Raw genomic sequence first — 16,881 nt, 5'->3', positions numbered from 1 at the left:
TTAATTTCTTGATCTGACACTCTACCTCCACTGCCAGTATTCCACATTTTTGGTCAAAAAAATGGATGGGTCTTTCTGACCCTTCAGAGGAGCCTGCCATTTTAAGGTGGCTTCAACCTATCTGGGATCAACATGCCAGTAGTCAGGGTCCACCAGGTATGCCAGGATCTCCACCCTGTGCTGTTGAAAAGAACTGATTCCCGGGGTTTGACATGGAGTCACCACTGCTGGAAGTGATTTAGGACATCCCTGTCCTAGCCTGTGTGCCGGTTGAGTGCTGGAAAACTTGAAGATGCTGAGAATATCACTACACAGTTATCAAGCAGACTACGCAGCACATGATGTGCAGAACCATGGAAGGTGGTCAGAGCACAGGAGAGACCAAACAGTACCACAAGATGCTCATAGTGTCTGTATCTGGTTCAGAAAGAACTTTTCTGCTCATTCCCTTATGCCGTTCATTCCCTAGCCTGCAGGAAGTGCAGCACTTCGTAGAGTTTGCCAGCTTCTTCTGATGAATCAAAACAGGCTTTTCCAGGGTCATGGCTCTTCTACTGGTACCTGCTTGGAAGGGATCTCACTTCCCATGGGCATGAGAAGCACACAAAGCTCCTGAGGAACAAAAAGTCAGTCACCACATCCTGCCTTACTGTCCTGCTGAAGTCTTGGCTGGCATTTCGCTATGGAAGCAGATGTCTGGGCCATAGGGGCTGTACTGTCCCACAATCAAACTCATGCCCCATGTCTTTTTCTTTAGACAGATCACTCCCACAAATAGGAATTTCACATCTGATACAAACAGGACCTGGCAATCCCAGCTGCCTCTGAGGAGTGGTAGCGCACTCTTGAGGCAACACAAGAACCAAGAGTGGTGCTTCTGTTCTGGCCTATCCCCAGAACACAACTGATAGACTGGCCCAAGCTCTGGGGTAGGCCAGCCCTAACCATCTCATTTTGAGGGTCACAGACAGATATAAACTTTAAAGGGGCTTGCTTTTCACACCCAGTTTCCAGAGTCAACTGATTTGTGTATTTGTTGTTTATTATTACTTCCCCTGTTGGAGCTCCAGTGCTCCAGTGCTTGGCCACTGAATTGCGCTCCCTCCAAAAACTGTTTAAATGAACTAAGTCACCTGATTTTGGACCCCATGGTCATTGCCTTCTACACAGTCACAATCCACATTGCTCTGGGATATTACTACTGCTGATCACCTGATGTCCCTTGGGATATATGCTACCTGGATAGCTGTAAAGATTAGCCATATCTAACTAATAAATCCTAATATTGTTGCACAGTCCCCACTGAATGGTTCTGGAAGACCATAAAACCACAGAAACATTTGGGTTGGAAGGGGCTTTTAAAGATCGTGTGATCCAATCCTCCTTCAATGGACAGGGATATCTCTTATCTCAGGTTTCTCAAGATGGAAAGCAAGAGATCTTGAAGCAGCCTGCAGTGCTTTGCCACACTCCTACACATTGACCACAGGCTCCTGCAGGAGTCTGAGCCTGATCTGCAGCTGATGAGGAGCCTGAAGGCCAGGCTCCATGCAGGCAGCCTCAAGACTGAGGTGGTCCAACCTACCTGCCGTGAAGCAGCAGGACTGGGGCTGCTCTGCAAGGCATGGCAGTGAAAAGTCAGGGGAGATCACACCACGGGGCAGTGACCTCACCAACCAGGGCACAGTACCCAAGGGGGGCAGCCTGGTGACAGTAGCAGCTGCTGACAGTCACAGCAATCACCAGGAAAATCTGAGATGGCAGATCAAGTCCAAGTGGAATCCATGAAATTCAGTGAACAGAAGCTGCAGGATATAGGACTAGGCACATGCCTGCCAGCAACACAGCTCAGGAAAGGGCTGGAGGCCAAGGCTGGAGCAGAAACAGAGCTGCCCCCGCAGCTATGCTGGCAAGCGTGCACCAGTGTGTCTCTTAAAGCTCCAGGTTAACCCCAGCACAGCTGAGAGAGGAGAATGTAACACAGACTAAGCAAGCACAGGAATTGGCCCCATCCACCTTGTACCTTTTAAATGCAACTTAAAATTGAGGGCAAACATGTCTCAAGGGTGTTTATCTGACTACAGATAGTCTTCACTGTCTCTTCTGGTCCTTCAGTCATCCATTGCCACACCCATGATGAAAAACTTGCATGAAGATTTAGGAAAGCTTTTAAAGGTGGAAATGGAGTAGAAATGAAGGAACAGGCTTGCAAGAATATAGACTTAGGCTTGCCTAAATTCTGACTGAATAGATATGTAGGAAACAGGGCCTGTGAGGCCATCCGCTCTCACTCCATAACAAACAAAATTTAGAGTATTCCAACTTCTTGATTAAAGACAAAGACAGACTTTGATTTTTGCTTGTTTTACTTCAAATAAAAGCCTTATAAGTATACTGAGACGTGGGTTTTGGTCCTAAGCAACAAAAAGAATGGTCTCTCTGCTGTGAAGTACTAATGTAGAAATGCCTGAAACTACATTAAGTAGAAATTGCAGAATTCAGACCACAAATTACATTTCACACCACGCTGCAAATTGTATTTTATAGGTAACACTGGATTTCACTGGATCTACTTTCACACTTAAAGTTCAATTGTATGAATTATTATAAGTGTTATAACAAATAGAACTATCAACTAATAAGGATGTGCTAAAAGAGAGGTAGATGAACAAAAAATATACTTCTTTCCCCACACCGGCTTGGGAAAAAAAAATCACAGTACTGTCCTGTGTACACTCACTGCATTAGGAAAACATAAAGTTGCCACTAAATTAGGCAAAATAAAATGTCTTTATTGCCTGGTCCAGATTAAGACCTTTTTTAAAAGTGTGCTGCCATTTAGAATGAAATGTTAAATATAGAGAAAAACATTTAATTATCTACAAACCCTACAAACCTACAGAAATTCCCACAGTAAAATTACCTCCTCAAGCATTGCAGGTGACGAACAAACATAGCTTTCAGCACTAACCTTTTTGCCTGAGGTAGTGTGATATCCTTGGTGTTATTCCAGCCTCACTTCCTCCTGCTCACACACCTGTATGCTTTTCTGACACCCAGTGTGACTACACAACGCAACTGGACAAGCACAGTTATGCTCAGTCATTTAAAAACCATACCATTCATACTCCTAACACTGCTGGGGTTTTCAAACATGCAGTTAGTTGGACTGCGCACTTCTCTCCATACTTCAGCTAAGACAGCCCTTTCTTATTTACAAATTACTGATGACCATTTTAAATACATAAAAATAAGGCTGCGTGTGTCTTATCTGGACAAATCCAAATTTTGTAAGTTGAATCAGCCATTCCATATAGTATTAAATAAAAATGCAGTCATTTTCCTGCAGTAACTTACTGCCATTCAACTTTGCATTTTGCCAAGGCACAGTACACAAACAAACTCCTGCAATGGCAGAGCAGTCTACCACATGAAAATTTAAACCTTCTAATGACACAGTGGGACATGTTTTGCTCCTTCTATGTGTCAAGTGACATAAGGCAGCACAAGAAGCAAAACAAGGACATTCAGATATCCCTAATTCTTCATTAGTCACAATGAATACTTGTCTCCTACACAAATGAGCGACACAACGTTGTAAACTATTAAATAGGAATAGAATTTTATTCTGTTAGTCTGCATATGTATTGGTACAGCTGTTCTGAGAAAGCTTCTGAAGAAAATTTTTCCATAACTCTCACTCTCCCAGCTGCTCCCATTGTGTCCTTTAAGAGGGGATCTCTCACAATTTTTTCCATGGCATCAGCGAATTGCATTGGCAGAGGATCACACAAAAATCCTGTAACATTATGTGAGATTGATTCTAAAGGACCACCTGAATTAACTGCTATAACTGGACATCTCATATACATTGCCTCCAAAGGGACAATGCCAAAATGTTCATTGCTTGGTGTATAAAGCACACACACAGAGTTACTAAAAAGAGAGATTTTCTGTTCATCTGAGAATGATCTCAGAAAAGTCACATGGTCATTAACATCAAGTTTGGCTGCGAGTCTCCTCAGCTCTTCATAGTGCTCCACGTTTTCCAGAACTCGCTTATCATAACCACCTGCCATAACCAGGTGAACTTCATCCCACTCATGGGAATCAAGTCTCCCTTGAAGTTCGTGCAAAGCTTCGAGAGCCAATGCCAGATTCTTTTTCCTCTCATACCTATTAATGGAAAGAAACAAGAACTTCTTCTTTTTCGGTATCAGATCAGCTATGTCTGCAGGAACAATTTCTTCAAAGCTCCTGATGTTGAGCGATGGGTAGAGGACATCTGGTTTTATGTGTGACAGGGACTTAAATGTGTCTTTGAAGACTCTGGCAGTGAACTTGCTGTTCACAACGATGCAGTCTGCCATGCCAGTGGTGTACTCCTCCAGCCAGTCGAGCGGCAGTCGGTAGAGGCGCTTCAGGAAGGATTCCCTCTTGGTCAGGAGCTGATCGGGAAAGTGGCAGTAAAACAAAACCTTCTTACGGGTTCTGGCCAGTCTAAGCACAGGAATGCAGGCAGACACCTAGTGCAACCAGAGAGATGAGACAAGAGGACAGGTTAATTGTTTGTGTCAGTGCCACCAGTGTGCACATGTGATTTCAAAGCCATGCTGAGAGCTGCTGCTTTGCAAGCCAAGTGCCTTCTCCCCCTCCCCCACACAAGCACATCAAGTTGTACTCCCTCATCCAGGACCTCTTGTGGCCCTATAATTTCTCCCAGCTCCCCATCAAGCCCCAGGACTTCTCCAAGCACCTCCTTCTGCCACTACCAGGGGTGCTGGGAGCAGAGTCCAAGCAGCAGTGGCATCCTCTTCCTCCAGCTGCCCCAGAATGTAAGACTTAAATTGCAAAATGTGGAATAGGTCAAGATTATCTAAAGTCAGGACATTCTTTGATGTAAGATCTTTGTACACTTCCAAGCCTAATCAGCAAGAAAGAAGATCTCATCAATGGAACTGTCAGCAGCCAGCATCCCTTAGTCAACGACATTGTGGAACTAACAAGCCTTAAAGATGTAGTAAATCAAGATGTTGATTTCTGTCTATGTATACATTGCTAACTTTGCAAAATACTCAAGGTCGATGTATCCTATAGCTAAACTATGTTCATTTTAACAATAAAAACCACACCCACAGGTCAGAAAGACCCCTGCTTAGGTGAAGACCATTTCTCCAAGCAAATGTAGAAGTTAACTGGGGACATGTAACTTGCATAGAATCACAGAATCAGTTAGGTTGGAAAAGAGATCACTGAGTCCCAACGATGACCCAACATCACTGTGTCAACTAGACCATGGCATAAAGGGCCACATCCAGTCTTTCCCTAAATATATCCAAGGCCAGTGACTCCATCACCTCCTTGGGCAGTCCATTTCAATGCATAATCACCCTCTCTGAAGAAATTGTTCCTAATGTCCAAGCTAAGTGTCCCCTGGTGCAGCTTAAGACTATGTTCTTTCACCTTGTCACTAGCTGTCAGGGAGACCAATCCCCCCCTGGCCAGAACATCCTTTCAGGCAGTTATAGAGGATGATATGGTCTTCCTGAGCCTCCTTTTCTCCCAGCTAAACATCCCAGCTCCCTCAGCCACCTGTCATAAGACTTGAGCTCCAGACCCACCTCCACTGCCCTTCTCTGGAAACTATTAACCAATCATAGTATTATGAGGGGCCGCACTTTGAATGTTACTAACTCTGAATTTCTGTGTATAAAAGATGGCACAGAAAGCCTGATGGGGTGTTCTTAATTTGTGGAACACCGTGGAGCAACCAGGCTTGCACAGCTCTGAAATGAACAATCGATGTCTCTCCCTTGAGTGTGCCATTACTGGCTTGTTGCACACCCGATAATTAATTCAATTTTGTCGGGATTTGATACTCCAGGGTTCTGGAGCATGTCTCTTATGAGAGACTGCAGGAACTGGGCTAGTTAAGTCTAAAGAAGAGAAGCCTATAAGACGATTAATTCATATAAATATCTCAAAGGTGGACCTCATTTTAAGAGGATGCTGCCCAGTGATGCCCACTGGCAGAACGAGGAGCAGTGGCTCCTCATTAAACTAAAACACAAGAACTTCTACCTCCACATGAAGAACTTCTTTACTTTGAGGGTGGCAGAGCACTGGAAAAGGCTGCCCAAGGAAGTCGTGGAGTCTTCCTCTCTGGAGACATTCCAAACCTGCCGTAGCTGACCCTGCTTTGGCAGGGGGTTTGGAGTAGATGATCACGAGACGCCCCTTCCAACCCTAACAATTCGGTGATTTTGTGAAGAGCAGCCCCGACTGGAGCATCCCTGCCTCCAGTCGGGCCAGCGGCAAGGGCGCTCCCGTCCCCATGCCCATGTCCATGCCCATGTCCGTGCCGATGCCCGCACCTGGTCGCACACGAAGGCGTCGAAGGTCTCTCCGCTGAGCAGCAGCACGTAGAGCGCCACGAAGGCCATGCGCAGGGCGGCGCACAGGGCGTGCCCGCGGCCGCACAGGCTGCGCGGGAGCCAGCCGCCCGCCCGCCGCACCGCCAGCCCGCGCGTCTCCGCGAAGCAGCGCCCGGGGTCGTAGTGCGCCGTCCAGATCTGCACCCGGCAGCCCCGCGCCCGCAGCGCCAGCGCCGCGTCCACCACCAGCCGCTCCGCGCCGCCCAGGCCCAGGTCTGGGTGCAGGAACAGCACGGACGGGCCCGCTCCTCCCGCCTCCTCCGCCTCCTCCATGGCCGCTGCCGCGGGTCGCATGCGCAGCCCGGCAGTCCCGGTGGGACACGTCAGCCTTGCTTCCCTTCCTCCCGGGCCTTCCCGCCCGCCCCGCCCGCCGGGCGGCTTCTCTGCTGCCCGACGCGCCGTTCTCCACGGTCCCACTCTGGCCCGGTCGCTGCGCAAGGAGCGGGCGCGACCGAGGCGTCACTGGGCGCAGCGGCCTCGGAACGTATCCCTGTATCCATGGGTACAGGGACAAGGCGCTGCTGCTGCTCAGGCATTATCCGGGGAAGCCGCGAGGCCCCGGGATGCGCGGCGCGGGGCGGAGCCTGATGCGGACGGGGACGTGGCCGGAGCGGCTGTAGCGGAGCGTGTGTGAGACCGCCGAGCCCCAGCAGCGCCGCCGCCATGGTGAGGGGCTGCCCCAGGCGGGGGGCGGCTGAGGCGCCCCTGCCCCGCCGGCAGTGCCCGCCGCCTCTCACCCCCTCCCGCTTCTCTCCTCTCTCCGCAGCCCGGGCCCAACCCCAGCGCCACCAGCGTCGGCTCCTCCGGCCGCTCCCCCAGCAAGGCTGTGGCTCCCCGCGCCGCGGGATCCACCGTCCGGCAGAGGTGGGTGCCCGCCGCCCCTGCGGGGACAGCTCCTGTCCCGGTGCGCTCTGCTCGCCGGGCTGGTGCCCTCTCCGGCGGCGCAGCACAGGCTGATGCCAGTCCGGAGAAGGGCAGCGCTGCTGGGGAAGGGTCTGCGGCACCAGTGCTATGGAGAGGGGCTGAGGGAGCTGGGGGTGTTTAGCCTGGAGAAAGGGAGGCTCAGGGGTGACGTTATGGTTCTGCAACCACCTGAAAGGAGGGTGTAGCCAGGTGAGGGGCTGTGTCTTCTCCCGGGCAACTAGTGACAGGATAGGAGAGCACAACTCTTAAGCTGCGCCAGGGGATGTTTAGCTTGGACATCAGGAGGAAGGGGCGATTAAACATTGCAATGGGCTGCCGAGGGAGGTGGTGTAAAATATAAATACCTACTGTGTCCCTGTAGGTATTTAAGGAAAGATTGGATGTGGCACTCAGTGCCATGATCTAGTTGACACGGTGGTGTTGGGTCATTGGTTGGACTTGATGGTCTTACAGGTCTTTCCCAACCTGATCGATTCTGTGAAGTGTATTGTTTCTGCAGTCTCCTGGGCTGCTTGGTCCTAGAAGCTGGTGGAGTACTAACGTGTTGTTTGGTCTTTGTTTTCTTCTGTCACCCCTTAAAGGAAAAATGCCAGCTGTGGGACAAGGAGTGCAGGCCGTGCCACGTCCACAGGGACTGGTGGGATGTGGCGGTTCTACACTGAGGACTCGCCGGGGCTCAAAGTGTAAGTTGGGTGAATGGTGATGGCAGGCTTGAGGGCTGCAGAGTTCCCCTGTGTACACTGTCTTGCACTCTTTGAATTAATAATAATCTGTCAGTGTTCTGGGGTGCACGGGAAAACTTGCTGAGTTGATGGTTGGAATGCCATATTTAATCTGTGACCCTGGAGAAGGAGTTTCTAAAGTTATAGTGGTTTTAAAAAGGTAGGTAGGAGTTGTATTTTGTAATTGCCAAAGCTTACCCTATGTAGTCTTTGAAGGCTGCGAGCAATCACTTTGAAGTTGAGAAAGATCACTTGTCTCAATGAGTTAAAGCATCTGTGTGTATGTTTTCATTCTCTTTTAAGTAAAAATTCTGAGTTTTGTCTTATAATAGCTATGTTATGGTCCTGTGCACCCCTTGAAAATACAGTATCACTGATAAACCATATGCTCGCATCAGGTGTTTGTCTTGAAAAGCTGTAGATAAATTACTTTAGCTGAACTTGCCTAGCAAATAGCATGCCAATACCTTGTATATCTCCATTTTCACAAGGTGAATGTTCCAAGATTAGGGTCAAATACCTAGTAATGTCCCTAACACTATAGAGAGAGCCTAAGTTTTTACTCTTTTGACCACTTTGAGCCATTCAGATGACTTTCCCAACAAAATTTGAAGCCTAATACTTGGGTAACAGAAGTGGAAGGCGTATTTGAGCTGATGAGTGCATGCCAAGATACATCCTGAGTGGAAATTTCTACTTATTGTAGAATTACAGTTCACGAGCTCTTGTCCTTACTGGGTTGAAAAGTCTTGAGATGCACAGGACTGACCCTGTTTTGCTTTTTTTTCTCAAATCCATTAATATTTTCTTTTGGAGTTCTTCAAGAGGGCTGCTGCTAGCTGCACATTTGGGGAAGGGCATGGTTATAGGCTACTAAGTGATAGTTCTGGGAGTAATCCTTCCTTTGAAGTTGTTTTACATGTTTTCATTTTCGTATGTACTTGAAACTTTAGAAAACAAACTGTATCCAGCAAACCACCAAAGTTGTGCTGTTCTGCCTTGCTTACTCCATTCTGAGTCCAGAAAGGGGACAAGGCAAAGAAAAGACAATGAGCAGCAATAGTGTTCAAGAGCAAATCTATGCAGATAGGCTGGGCGCCTGTTTTATCTGTTGTTTGATTGACTGAAGTTCAATTTAAAAAATGAATTTCACCAAACAAAACAAACAAACAAACAAAAAAAACCTAACAACAACCAAACAACCAGAAGGGCATTATGATTTTTTAGTAGACTTGTGATACACTTTAACATTTTTGCTAAGTTTCCTTGTGAATAATTTGATTTCACTTTTGATGCTGAATGGCCACTCAGTTGTTCTCATCTTCAGTGCAAGCAGATCAGTAAACAGATTTTCCCATCTACTTATGTTGTGACACATTGGTTCCTGATTTTAAGGTTTTGGAGCACTGGGAGTGGTTTTTTTGGAAGCTACTTTGGGTAACTGTATGGTCAGGTTTTTAATGAAAGAATCAAATCTATAAAAGTGAATTGGTTTTACAAAGCACCCCACACTAGATGTAACATTTTCTGAGCCATGGCATGGTAGCAACTTTCTTGCTTACAGCTTTTTAGGTATTTTTCTTCAATTTTTTTTCCATAGCAACCAATTGTTATTATCTCTGCCCTGTTTAGTAGGCTTTAAAGTGAGAATGGGCTATCAAGGATTTGTGATTGCCTTCAGTGAGTGCTTCAGCTGAAGTTGTTTTTAGAAATGGTTGTGATCACTACTGCACAAAGCAATGGGAAAGCTTAGCCTGGTAGTAGTGGTGGGTGGGCTTTTTTGGTGTTTTTTTTCCTACTGTTTAAAATGCAGTATCTCTAAATTACTATGAAAAAATACAGGAAACCATCTGAGAACAGGTTAATTCATACTAGCTGCAATGAAAGGAACTTCGCTCTAGATAAAAAAGTTTATATCTTTTATATTGGGCGGAATTAGACTGATGCTTTGGATATTTTTGTATCTATTCAATATCCAGAGTAATAAATCCATTGAATAGGCAAGTTGGTTTTCCTGAGGGAAAGATTCTTTGTTTGCATTACAAGATACTTCAAGATGTGTATGCCTTAAAAAACAGCTGTTAGTGAAAGGGAGTTGTGGAGGATTTGGCAGAGAGAGGATATGATATTTTTCTCCTTAAAGCTTGGAGATTACATGCTTTGAAAAAGAAAACTAAACCCGAACTTTTTCGTTTTTTTGGGTCACTTGGTACCTGTGGTTCCTGTATCTTGTCTTGGGCTTTCCTCCTTAAGGAGCTATAGGCAGCTTTCCTGTGGATAGAAAGTCAAATTGAGCTTGTGGTATGATATGCAGCCTTATGAAAGACATTCTGAGAATGCAGAGTACCAAATTTTTAGAGGTGTCTGAATCCATTTATTTATTTGTGGGGGCCTGAGAAGATGCAGGTGTGTGGAGGAGAATTGCTGGGTGTCAACAGGTTTTCTTTGGGACTGGAGGAGATGAGATATCTGTATCAGTATTGGAGAGTTGATTTTTCTCTAGGAGTCCAATGTCATCTTCATGTTAAAAAACACTGAACACACAATCAGTCCCCACTGTTAATTTCCATGTAATTCTGTTCTGATTAATGGGGCTACTTTCTTACTGTGTGCCTTTGGCAGAGCAGCTTCTGTTCCTACTGCTGAAGGCTCAAATCAATTAAATGATAATTCAGATACAGTGTAAGGACTATAAATTATGATTTATTTTATGTAGGCTATAAACTTACATGTATATATATATATATATAAGTAAATAAATAAAACTACAAAGTAAATATATTTATATATAAAATGATAGGGTTTGAGAATTACATTCTGTTGCTTAGTGAAAGATACCTCTTGAAGGGGTTGCTCATGTAGTCACCATGTATGTGGACTTTGTTTATTTTGTTATTAGTTTATTTGCTAAATGCTTTATGTCTGTGTTCAGGATTCTCCATACCCAAATAAGTCTGAGTATGATAGATAATAACTGAGTTTTAAAACTCAGTGTAAGATTACGGTTGTGATCATTTCAAGTATGTGGATCATGATCTCATAGAAAAATATGTCAGTAAGCTCTTTGAATCCCTTTTCAGTTTCCTTTTTTTAAAATTTGTATTCTGGTAGCATTTACATGCTTATAAACAGTACCCTGGAGGGAAACACAGGCTGGATAAGAGATTTCCCAATAGCATGTTGAAAATCAAAAATGAGATTGTGTGAAGTGAGTGGTATGAAGGAGTGTTGAGTGTGTGTATTCATGTAACTGTTGTTGCATCTTAGAACAGCATGAAACAGCTGATTGAAGCTATCAATGTGCACCCTAAGATTAAATTGTTTTTTTAAAAACATTACTATGCAATTTCTAAACAATATATGGAAGTAAGAAGGGAAAAAAATAATCATTTTAGGTAAAGATTTAATGGTGTAGCTTTGCCAGTTTGTCTGTGTTTTTCAAGAAAGCAGAAGTCTCTGTCTCTCACCCACTGCTGCCATTGTTTTCAAATGAAACAAAACCTCTAAAATAAAACAGCTAATTAGAATTTTTTGCCAAAATTTTAGTAGCCGCTAGAGGACTCTGTTGTTTTTTTTATATAGGACTGCATCTTTGCTCAGTTGGCTATCTGAGTTGTAAGCACAGAGGATACTTTTCCAGAGACTGTGGAAGCAGTGATGAATAATAATGAACATTTAATGGCTTTTTTTACAAGGGGGGGGGAGGGAGGGTTTGTTGTACTTTTTTATGTAGCATTTAGGGTGTATAGAACTGTCTTTTAAAACAGTGGCAGCAGCAGCAGATTTTGATAGAGGTGGCTATCTCATTTCTATGTGCCTTAAGGTATTTCTGTGGGAAGGGAAGAAGAGTTTTCTTGTACAATTTCATATGAACTGATGAGCTCACTTGGCTGATAATGGGCAAGACAGACTTCTTTTTTATGTTAATGCATTTTCTCTTTATTTTTAGTGGACCTGTTCCAGTTTTGGTCATGAGTCTTCTTTTTATTGCTTCTGTGTTTATGCTGCACATCTGGGGTAAATACACTCGTTCCTAGACTCAGCTGCCAACATAAAGCATACATCTTGGACCAAAACTATGGTGGATCCTGGTTGTTCTTGGAGAGAGACTGGGGAAGCTTCCTATCACCTGTTGAAGTCCTGTCAACTTTGGCTATAATACTTAATTAATTTCTCAGTTTGCTACTTGGGCAGCTTTAAAGCCTGTCATGGGTCATTTTATATTTGTATCTGTACACTTAGAATACAGGTATTGCAATAAAAGTTGTATATGGAAATAGAAACAGTCTTAACTGTATTTTTTCCTCTTCCAGTGTGCCACCACTAACACATTTTACTAGTGGTTTTCATAAATAATCATATTTCTGAGTAAATGCTCTGTAACAGTTCAAACCAGATTCTTCCAAACCATAGATTGCTATTTAATTTTATGCTAGAAGATCTTTTTTTGTGGATGAAAGAGACAAAATTGGGTTGACAAATGTGAGAAGGTAACCAAGGTCCTTGTTGAAATAAAACTGAGGTACCAGTGCTGAATGGACATGTTCTTCTTTTAACTCCAGAAGAATAGCTGGAGTTATTTAATTTATTTTCTAAATGCAAGTTAAACTTAGTGCTCATTATACATAAAAGTTATATGTTTGTTTTTTTTGGAGCTGCACTTCAGGAACAACATGAACTGGTACCTAACTGATTTTAAAAAGAATGATTGCATGGCTGTCAAAGACATTTTTCACCCTCAGTCACATGGTGTGGTACTTGGGGCTGTCCTGGGCAGGGCCAGGAGTTGGACTTCCGTGGTCCTTGTGGGTCCTTTCCAACTTAGGACATTCTGTGATTGAGTGACTGCAGGTTCAGACTCTTTCGAGGAGAATTAAATTGAATGTGAGGCTGGAAAAGCAATGACTGCATTTCAAATAACAGGACATGCAAATAGGTTGAGATACAACTAACTGTTTCTTCAGATAATTATTCCAGTTTACTTCTGGATGTTCAGTAGTTTCCTTTTGAACAGTCCCACAGCTCTTCCTTCTCTTTTTAAAGTTATCTGCATATTTGTGCATTAGCATTTCTCACTGCTAATATGATCTTGAAGTTGGATAGAATTATTTTAGCCTGCTGTTCATGTTGAGTCCTGGTTGAATATCAGCTTGTTATGGGAAAACAATAGTTAATGCAGCCTTGACAGAAGTTCTAACTGCATGTTGTGGAAGCAGCCTCTCATCACCTTCCTTAAAGCAATTCTTAAATCAGTATATTACTTCAGAAAAGACCAAACTGTTCAGAATAAAACAAGAATGAGGAATGTGGTCTCAGGGCTATAGAGGTAATTGTTTTGAGCTGTGCTAATGCCATAGCACCTAACGTAAATGTGGAGGGGAAGATAGAAAACTTGGAGCAGAAACTGAAAGTTATAGAAAATGTAATAGTAGGAAGGTGTTTTTAGAGGTTTGGAAGTTGAGGAGCAGGGAATTTTGGGGACTCAAAGGCAGTGGTGTAGCAGAAGACTAAATTGGTGGAAACTGATACAAGTAAATCATGTATCAAAGGGAAGAGGATCCATAAATCATTTACCTCTATGCATATGGAAGGGAAGTTAAAACACAAGGGAAAGTAAGTAGAGGTGGTAGTTCACCACTTCAGAACGTGATCCCTCACTTAAATGCTTTGCTTAGCAAGAAAATAAATTCTGTACAGTCAGCAGTTTCATTTTAAGGCAAGCAAATGTAAGGAGAAGACCAAATGCAGGTCAGTTGTTCTGCTCACCATGTGAACAGACTCTGCTGAGCTAATTTGTAGTGCTCAAAGGAAAAGGAATGGAATACTCTAGTGTAAAGATAATAACAGTAATAACAAAGTAAGTAACCTCTTTTTTAATAAGTTTTCTAATATACTGTTTGACAGTTTTCTAATACAGCAGGAAACAATTTTCTTTTAAACCCTTCCAGTCCCTAGAAGCTGTTTTCTTACATCAAATATTTCCATTTAAAGCCTTCCATATTTTTGCTCTTTTGGTGTCCTTCTGCTTCTAAAGACCAGAATTGATGATGACCTTGTAAAAGTGATGGGGGGAAGACCTTTTGCTGTACAACCTTTTGATAAATTTTTAATACATTTTAATACATTTAGTTCAACTGAGTATAAAAATGCTGACTATTTTGACAGTAATGTCCATATTTAAATATTTTAAATAATTTTTTTCTAGAATGGCCTTTATAATGGATTTTTGCATACAGTGTCAAAAGAGGCTAATGTCTCTCATTTTGCACAAATTACTTTGTACTCTTGCTCGGCTTTATATTTTGTGTCAGCATACCAATGGTGAAACAAGTTGGATTCAGCTAGCTGAAACATCTGTAGTTTTATTTTCCTTTACTTAATTAAAACCCAGATTTCTCTATTGTATGCTTCCAAGTTGTGATTATTTAAATTATTAGTATGATTGTGTTGGATATTCATGCTCATATTCTTAGTGTTTCATGTACATGAGTTGCAGTGGAGTCTTGCAACTGATGTTTATCAAACTTCAGCTCCAGAGAGGTACAGATAAAGAAATGCAGGTTACAAAGACTTATCAGAATTTTGGCTAATAATGAATGAAATTCTGTTTGGCCTGGGTGAATAAATTATAGCCATACTGATAAACAGTGGCTAATCTGTGATACAGAAAACTAGTCTTTCAGTAATAGTTAGAAAAGAAGAAAGGACAGTCATTTTAAAAGCTTTGTATCAGGTGACTAGGAATTAGTAAGACTTTGGATTTTAATGCCTACTGGTATGTGATTGAAATACGAGCTTGACTGAGCTGACTGTTGTAAATATCTTTACTTAGGTGCTGTAGAAGGCTCTTAAATCTTCAAAGATCTTTACTTTGCCTTCTTTACAATAAAGATTCAAGATATCTGGAAGAACTTGTGTTTCCATAGAAGAGATGGTAAAGTACTAGAACCTTTTATCCTGGACTTAAAGTAGTTGCAACCTCAGACTCCATTATCCCTCAGCTGAAGAAGGGGTTTTATAAGGAGATGATTCTTTTGTGCATGAGTTCATCTTTCTTAAGGTTTTCTTCTCTCCCCACCCCACCCCAACAATAAATCTGAGTATGTGAGCAGGTTCAGTCTAATTTAACAGTGACTTAGAAGCTAAAAACAATGTTCTTTGGGGTTGGATGGAATAGGTAACTGATAGAAGAAGGAGATGGTCAAAGCGCCTGCTGTGCAAAAGCCTTGTGCTTTTAACTTGTTACCCAGGAATAAAAGGGGAAGAGAGACTTCTTTAATGCCTTTATGATAGGAAAACTTTAACCTTTGCTCTCGCACATATTTGCACACTGAAGTTCGATACCCACGAGCTATTGATCTGTAGGTATATGGGCTTCATTAGTTCTGGTGTTTCAGATTTGTCTTTTGCTTTTGCCATCTGCTTAGAAGCCAGCTCTACTGCTCAACACATGCACACACATGCTCTTTCTGGTGGTTTTTGGTTTTGTTTTTTTTCTGGAGAAAGAGATTACTTCAAGGTCTAACTGGTTGTATACTTCCTGCTTTGGTGATAAGGCTGCATTGACATTTTCATATTAGCTGTTTATATAAGTGTGTTTCATGGAAAACTTTTCTAGGCTTGGAGTTGGTAATAATATACTAAGAATAGTAATGATTCTCAGCTTAAGATTCCTGAGGGGGGGGCTCTACCTTATAGGTTTTTTTTATTGAGAGGAAACAACATTTGTGATTTCTGCTATGATTTCAGAAGTTGCTGAAAGGAAAGGCAAGCTAAGCAAGAGCAGGTGTGAAGTTACTGAGTATACCCCACCCCTGACATGTATTGTTATCTTCTCTTCTTCCTTCTGTGGTCTATTTATCTCTTTTTCTCTGGAGACCTCCAAAGGTACTGAATTGTGCCATGTAGTAGGATAATGCTCTGCAGAAACATGCCAGGCAGTAACAATAATGAGCAGGACAAACCCATTTTACTTAAGTCAAAAATTCAAGTTCAGATGTGTATCACCAGAGATTTGATACTGCTATCACACATGTGGCAGCAGGTTGCAAATAATTATCCTTTTTTCTTATTTTGAGTGATTTTTCATATGGCTGCCTCTCCAAATAGTATCTGTGACTTTTTGACCAAACCAAAATTCAGAAATTCTTTGAAGTTACACTATTATTTCATAAAATAGAACTAAGCGAAACTTCCCATGCACTGCTTTCTTGAAAGAGCTTCTTGTCTTAAAAGGTGATAAAAGAGAAATTCCAGCTAGTTTTGTGTGATTTTTTTTTTTTGTTCATACATTTATCACTGAATAAGTACACTGACATGGTTTTCTTCTCAGATACCACAGAGAGATAGAAAATAGGCTTATACATTCTGCAGAGGTTAGACATTAAGTGAAATGCTTCCAAAATCAGAAATAAATTTGTGGTTACTATGCTCTGGTTTTAGAGGGGCTGCATTCCCAACATTGCTTAATTATCAAACACTATTGTGTGAGACCTTCCAGTTTATTAGCTACTGTCTTGGTTGTTTTTCTGGTAAGGTAATACGAACAGAACCCAAAGCAATGTTGCCTTAAATTCCCAAGATTGGCTGGTAAGTAATGTTACTCCCGACTTACATGAAAGCGCCATGCAGTTGGAGTGTGGCATTTGTTGTAAGCAGTGAAGGAGAACATATGTGTTCCTCACCTCAGGGAGACATCTGTGAGGGAGGAAACATAACTGTGTGATACAACTGCACAGAAATTTGTAAAGGACCAAACTATTGTAATTCAGTGTGAATCTGAACTTGGTGCAGTTGTGGGG

General features: G+C 42.8%; 2 protein-coding genes across 2 annotated transcripts; one reads left to right on the top strand and one right to left on the bottom strand.

The window, feature by feature from the left end:
* Nucleotides 1-3,595: 3,595 nt before the first annotated feature.
* On the bottom strand, nt 3,596-6,714 carry ALG2 (ALG2 alpha-1,3/1,6-mannosyltransferase). The gene is made up of 2 exons (XM_063164769.1): nt 6,375-6,714; nt 3,596-4,526 (listed from the first exon to the last, which is right to left on the bottom strand). The coding sequence occupies exons 1-2, from the start codon at nt 6,705-6,707 to the stop codon at nt 3,624-3,626; spliced, it is 1,236 nt and encodes a 411-aa protein (XP_063020839.1). The 5' UTR covers nt 6,708-6,714; the 3' UTR covers nt 3,596-3,623.
* A 283-nt stretch (nt 6,715-6,997) lies between these two features.
* SEC61B (SEC61 translocon subunit beta) lies at nt 6,998-12,363 on the top strand. The gene is made up of 4 exons (XM_063164759.1): nt 6,998-7,100; nt 7,201-7,298; nt 7,940-8,041; nt 12,030-12,363. The coding sequence occupies exons 1-4, from the start codon at nt 7,098-7,100 to the stop codon at nt 12,115-12,117; spliced, it is 291 nt and encodes a 96-aa protein (XP_063020829.1). The 5' UTR covers nt 6,998-7,097; the 3' UTR covers nt 12,118-12,363.
* Nucleotides 12,364-16,881: the final 4,518 nt, after the last annotated feature.

Source organism: Melospiza melodia, chromosome 1 (genome assembly GCF_035770615.1).
Source record: "Melospiza melodia melodia isolate bMelMel2 chromosome 1, bMelMel2.pri, whole genome shotgun sequence".
Classification (NCBI taxonomy): Eukaryota; Metazoa; Chordata; class Aves; order Passeriformes; family Passerellidae; genus Melospiza; species Melospiza melodia.
Note: the sequence above shows the minus strand (reverse complement) of the source record. Positions and strands in the feature narration are given on the sequence as shown.